This window comes from Pterocles gutturalis, unplaced genomic scaffold, assembly GCF_000699245.1.
Source record: "Pterocles gutturalis isolate BGI_N339 unplaced genomic scaffold, ASM69924v1 scaffold21426, whole genome shotgun sequence".
NCBI lineage: Eukaryota > Metazoa > Chordata > Aves > Pterocliformes > Pteroclidae > Pterocles > Pterocles gutturalis.
Window position 1 is genome coordinate 1 of NW_010106045.1, and position 6864 is coordinate 6864.

The window sequence follows — 6864 nt, forward strand, 5'->3', positions numbered from 1 at the left end:
AAGTAAATAAAGTGAAAATAGATTATTTAAACTAGAAATAAAAAAAAATTAACTATACCTGCATTAATAACCAAACTAAATACTAAAGTAGATCTAAATAATGAAGAGTATTTGTTAAAGAGACTTCCAATGTTAACAGTGAAATGCTTTCCTTTACATTGGTTCCTGTTTCATTACCTTTTCATTTTCCTGGTTAGTACCAGCACCTGCATCACATTTTATGTAGAACCTGAGTCCCTGTCAGTACTGACTTCCTTATATAAAAAGAACAGACTTGGGTTATGGGGAGACTACAATGAATCAACTGCTTCCACTCTTGGGTAATCTTTTTTTGAAGTCTATTCAAAGCCATTTGCTTAATAATTCAGGTTTCCATTCACTGCCTGGAAGTACACTGGGAGGATACTGGGAGTTGAAGGCAATATAAAGCAGCAGAACACAGGAAAAAATATTATTCTCTATGATCTGAATTAGAATGATAATACAATAAAGAGTAAACAAAAAGAAACACGTACATAAATTAAAAACACCTTATCTCCTGGTATTAATATGTGAGAACACTGGGAAAAATGTTCATTTTCTAAGGAACTTAGGACAGACCAACCTGCTATTAAAATTAAGGGGACATTTGCTCTTTATGCAAACTGGCTTTGATCTTTAACGCTACTTTTCAGATGAAACAAACTAGATGTAAATAATCTCATTGTCTTCTCAGCTGTTTATGGAATTCAAAACCTCAGTCTGTAAGACACCAAAATTCTACCTTGAATCTTATTTCTAATTTTATTATTGATCTATATTATTAATCTTAATATTTATATTTCAATGTTATCTAATTATCTGATCTAGTACTAGAACTTTATTACAGTTTGTATTATGATACAAAGTATTGGAATAAAATAGCCTGACTTGACCTTAATGTGATCTTTACAGAACAGCCCCATGGGAAGCTTTTAGACAACTAACTGGAACCAAACAGACTTTTAACAGGTGAACATTTTATTTTAGAGGGGAAAGTGAAATACAGAATAATTTTCTTCTGTAATTACATTTCTAGTTCTGCTATTCTACATCTAGTGCATTGCTTGTTAATACTGTTGCAATAAAAATAGTTTGCTTATCTCCATCTCGAAACAAAATCTTTCTACACTGAGGGTGGAGAAGAATGGTAAATGTAAGAAAAACAGAAATTGTGTTAGGATATTGAAAATGTACAAATGAGCACAAAGGAGCGTGTCACAGTATCTTGAGATCTTAGCTCCAAGTGGCAAAACACAGGACATAAAACGTAGAGATGTGCTCTATCTGCATATATATATACTGATATATATGCATCCATTATATCCAGTAAAACTCATGCAGTCTGAACCGTGTTTCCACATGAAACTTAATAAAATAAGAAGTTCACAGAAGCCCCAAGTCTGCAAGTTTTGGTGTTAGCTGAGGTTTGGAACATTTCCACTAACACTCCATTTGGATAAAGAACATCAGCTGCATATAGTAAAGGATTATATCCTTAATATGGTTAAAGTAATAATTTTTTTTTGTACTAGAGAAAAGAAGGTATATACTTGTCAAAGTATACAAGACACAGTAACTAAAAATGTCCATAGAGTAAATGCTGAAGAGAACTGATAAGCAAATGCAGAAAAAAAAAAAAAAAAAATCTTTCTTACGAGATAAAGGGGGAAGTGACCAAAGCCAAATGGGTCTTTCCTGCCTAAGTTATTTTTAATGATTCTTTACCTATTTCAAACAGGAACCAGACATCTACCAGGCAGCACCTGAAGAGACTGTTTTTATGAACAGAGTGATCATGCTGTTCGCTTCACTCGTCAACTTTAAATTGCAATGAATCTACTTATTATGGTGTGAATTTAAAGTCATTCAGCCGTATCTCTCTTGATATTAAAGTACATAATGTTATAGGCATATTACTTAGAATAAAATGCTCTTTAATTTGTTAAAATAAACTCTGAACTTACAGTATTACCAAGCTTTGATCTCAAATATTTCTTTCATATTAGCCTATGGGACCTTTTTAATAGACATTTGTAGTTTTTATTGCCATGAAACACTGTTATGATTAATAAGAATTTTACATTAAGTTTTCAAATATTCTCTTTATCTGTACATATTTCAGGGAGAGTCAGCAATCACCGGAGCAATGGCAGAAAATGTATGGCAGATGCTCTGGTAATGAAGTATATCATATTAACCTGGAAGAAAGTACTTTTTTTGCTGAGTATGAGGGGAAAAGCTTCACATACGCTTCTTTCCATGCACATAAAAAGTATGTTTATTTTCCCATCAACAATTAAAAGTTCAAACAAATAATTATTTGTTCTGCCTGCAACATAGCTCTGTACTCAGAGCTGCAATTTTACACATGACTCTGTTTCTGGGTTTAAATATCTGGCCACTAAAATATTTCATGGATATTTTAGGATATCTTTCTCTAAGTTACAGCTGGTTGGGTAAAAGCTCATCTTGGTTCTGTAAAGGCCAGCTGGGTCTTGAGAGAACAGAATATAAAGGATATATAGGATGAGCCTGATAACCAGAAAAAATCTGTACTTTAGAGAGATTATATGAGAACACTGGTCCCTTTCTAAGTCCAAAACAATCTAGAAAAGGGTGGGTGAGAGGGTGTTAATTTTGTTTTTATTATTATTATTTATTTAGGAGTTAGATGGCAATCTGGCTTCCTTTGTGGTGTGTTCATTTTATGCAAAATGTTCAATTTAAAGCTGGTACATGCTTCATTCTGGTGGTTGTTCAAAATAAAGCCATATTTTTTTCTGTTAAATGCTAACACATCTTCTTTAGGTTCCAGACCATGCATCACTTATTCAGTGCTGCTCTGTGAGGTGAACGTACAAACTAAACACAAATCATGTGTATTCACATATATTTAACACACTGAACGTATATCAAACCCCGAACACTGAGTCTATTCTCATACTTAGTGAGAGAAAAATCTTTTTTTGCTTTAATTCCTCATTTTCTGTCACTAACCAAGTAAATTTCTAGGAGTGAATCACAAAAATGAATTCTGAAAATTGTTTCCATTACATATGAATAATGGAACAATTTAACATGATGAATACTTTTTCATATTATATATCCATTCTTCTACTAATATTTTCCCAGAAGGGACTATTCATCTGATAGGGGAAAAAAAAAAAAAACAACTAGAACAGAATTAGAATAATACTATGGGGATTAAGAAAAATGCTGGATTCAAATGCCTAAGGATTCATGAGCTCAAAAAACTGTTTGATCAGAAGTGGCCTATTTAGGGGACAACATTTTTCAAGAATATTTGTCATCCAAAACTCTGCAAATGTTCATAATCCGCAAAATATAAAAATATGCTGGAGGTTCATTTTTGACAGTGGAAATTCTGGTATATATGTGACTATGCAAAATGAACCATGCCTCTCCTTTTCTAATTAAGGTTTGGAGTCTGTCTGATTGGTGTTAGAAAGGAAGATAACAAAAACATTTTGCTGAATCCAGGTCCTCGATATATCATGAGTTCTACAGATATATGCTTTTACATAAATATCACCAAAGAAGAAAATTCAGCTTTAAAGAAGCAAGAAAAGCATAGAAAAAACCACGAGTCGAAATTATCTTATCATGGAGCTTCTAGGTTACCCGTACACAGTATAATAGCCAGCATGGGTAAGTACAGAAAAAAAAAAAAAAACCCTCACGACATGTTTTTCTTTTACCCGACAATACAGAAATAAACTTATTAAGACTGTTGTATAAAAAAGTAATAATAAAATGTATGCAAAATGTTTTTCTTTTACCTGACAATACAGAAATAAACTTCTTAAGACTGTTGCATAAAAAAGTAATAATAAAATGTATGCAAAACAACTAGGAAAATCACATGCGTAATTTCTGTGTCATTCAGTACTGGGTGGTTGTAATACGTTTTCATAAGCTGCTTTAATTAAAAAAAAATGCCCTTGCTCAAAATAACCTACAGGTTGTTGATGCATAGAAATATGAAAGAAAATATATATCAATTGTCAGTGTTACTTTGCAGGAAAGGCTTCTTCAGGAAGAAAATATATATCAATTGTCAGAAAAAGTGTTACTTTGCAGGAAAGGCTTCTTCAGGTATATCTTAAGTATTGGTTATATTTTAATGTAGTAAACACCATTGATATATTCCTTTCAGTCTACTGTGTAGTTAGGTAATTCCCACTCAATATGAGAATCTCATTCAAATGTTTTGACGACCACATTGAGAAAATGCTTTCGACACTACTTCAGGGACAGTGGCTATCGATTTACAAGATACAGGATGCCGACCATCCAGCGGGCCTACGCTAACCCTTCCTTCTGAGGGAGGTAAAGAGGGCAGGCGGCCCAGTATCGCACCTGTTTTGGAGGTTGCAGACTCATCCTCGCTTCAGACATGTGACCTGCTCAGTGACCAGTCAGAAGATGAAACTACCCCATCAGATGATGAAGGCTGTGCAGGCCTAGAGTATGTATATTAAGTATAAAATAATTTGAAAAGATAATATTATGCAAACAGCATAGATAACTTTTTGACATGCAGAGCAATCCAAGCAGTTGTAGCAAGCAAGCTCCATTAAGGCCAACTACGGAATTATTCCCTTTTATGAAATGCTATTGTCTGTTAGCAGAATGCTGTTACGCTTATTTTGAAATTTAAAAAACCAAAAACATATTAACTACTCCGTGGTTTAGTGAGTTAGGTGGTGTTGGGTTGATGGTTGGACTTGATGATCCTTGAGGTCTTTTCCAACCTTAATGATTCTATGATTTGCTGGAGATTTTCTATGCTCAGTTATAAAGATCTAGCTGTGTATTGCAATTTTTTTATAGCATTTTAAAGGCAATTTTTCTTACATTCTGTAGTTATAAAGACAGGACTCAACTAATTTGTAAACAGATAAATCTAATTTAAAATGCTTGTTATCATGAAAGTAATGATGCCTTATTTGGATAAAAATGGAAAATTCAATCCTTTAACTGCCATGCAGATAAGCAATTACGTTTATTACTGACAGGAATGTTATACCTGAAATACACAATTAAGCCAGTGGCTCACCTAGCACAGTTTCTCCTCTCCAACAGTGGCAAGCATGAGAAGCCCCAGGGAAGATCATAAAGGACCAATGAAAAAAATAATAGAACAAGTCATCTTAAATCTGCAGACTAAAATACAAGATTTAAAAGGCATCTTCTTAAAAACTAAGGCCAATTGGAAATTTAATCTCATTAGCAAGAGGACTTGCCATTTAAAATTTATTCCAACCATGTTGGAAGTACGTTATTAAAGCAAGAAGGTAATGACTTCTTCACTCATTCTTGATAAGGGTTTGAAAGAAAAATGGAGAAGGAAGAGCACAAGTACCACGATTATTTATATTTTCTTTCTTTCGTTCCCTTTTTTCCTTCCTTAGAAGTTTCCAGTACATGCATTCAAAACACTAGGACAGGACACTATGATCTATCAACCCATTTCCAAAGATGCGTATAGAAAAAAACCCAAGCAAAATTACTTTAGTCCACAAAAGCAGGATAGCTTTCAATAAATTGTATCAGATCGGTTGAAGCTACAAAATACATTTTATGTACTTGACTCTGCTAGTCTACAGGTAACTACAAAACTTAAACATAGCTATACACGTCCCATCAAATAGTTGTATAGTCAACTATGTTTCAGTAATTTCCTATGCTGAAAAATGTTCTCTTCTCCTAGGTATGCCAAAGGCTATCCTCCTTACTCTCCATACATTGGAAGCTCTCCCACATTTTGTCATCTTCTGCATGAAAAAGTCCCCTTCTGTTGTCTAAGACTGGATAAGGTAAGGGGAGATTCAGTTACTGGATAAAACCGCATTATTTGTCTCTTGCATCTGAACAGAGTTAAATTCTGGTTTCTGCTTAGAGGTGAGGTTTCTTGAGCACTTACCAAGCTATAAATATGTTTCCTCATCCTTTTCATCTCCAAGTGTTTGTTTAGGTTTAATCAGGTTTATATCGGGTCATCTGATACAGTTTTCTGTTTCTAATGGTAAAACACTTCAACATCACAGCTAAACCTCTTTATTCCTATCCACTGAACTTGTTTCTTGTTTTGATTTTAGGGATGCCAACACAACTACTATGAAGATGCCAAAGCCTATGGATTCAAAAATAAATTGATCATAGTTGCAGCAGAAACTGCTGGAAATGGCTTATATAACTTCATTGTTCCACTCAGAGCTTATTACCGACCAAAGAAAGAACTAAATCCCATTGTATTACTCCTGGACAACCCGTAAGCAGATTTTCTTTCTTTTTTTTTTTTTTTTTTTTGAAAAATCCATCTACATTTGTTTGAGGATCTAACGTTTTTGAATGATCACTCTTCACATGGCTAACTTATAATCAAAAACATTATGGCACAGGCACATTAATCTTTGAGAAAAGTTAGTGACCAAAATAATACCCTATGTTCACTGTCATATACAAAATTGACTTTTTACTGACTGTAAATGGCCACACTGAATTTAAATGTCCTTATTCTTCACGGCCAATGTTTCAGCTAAGTATTTCTTTAAAAGACACCAAATAGTGTGAATGTTACTGCTAAAATTAAATAACTTAATAACCACTGTAAAAAACAAGCTGTGTAACAGTTTCATAGATACACAAGAGCATTTCAGACAACACTAACCTACTTAACACAAGGCACTTAGTGGCCTAGGCCAGCTAGGTATATTTTTAATAATTTTAGACTCTAAGATAAACAGTTCTTTATGCCAGTAGGACACACACACACTTTGTCAACAATTACATAAAACTATAATTATAATAATATATTTA

At 33.5% G+C, this 6864-nt stretch overlaps 1 protein-coding gene across 1 annotated transcript; it reads left to right on the top strand.

Moving 5' to 3' along the window:
* Positions 1-2143: 2143 nt before the first annotated feature.
* Positions 2144-6320, top strand: LOC104472095 (potassium channel subfamily T member 2-like; the record flags this gene model as incomplete). Its single annotated transcript, XM_010087643.1, has 5 exons — positions 2144-2293; positions 3461-3690; positions 4294-4510; positions 5756-5861; positions 6144-6320. Coding segments are annotated over 5 exons (880 nt in total), but the record flags the coding sequence as incomplete, so codon positions are not given.
* Between the last annotated feature and the right edge of the window lie 544 nt (positions 6321-6864).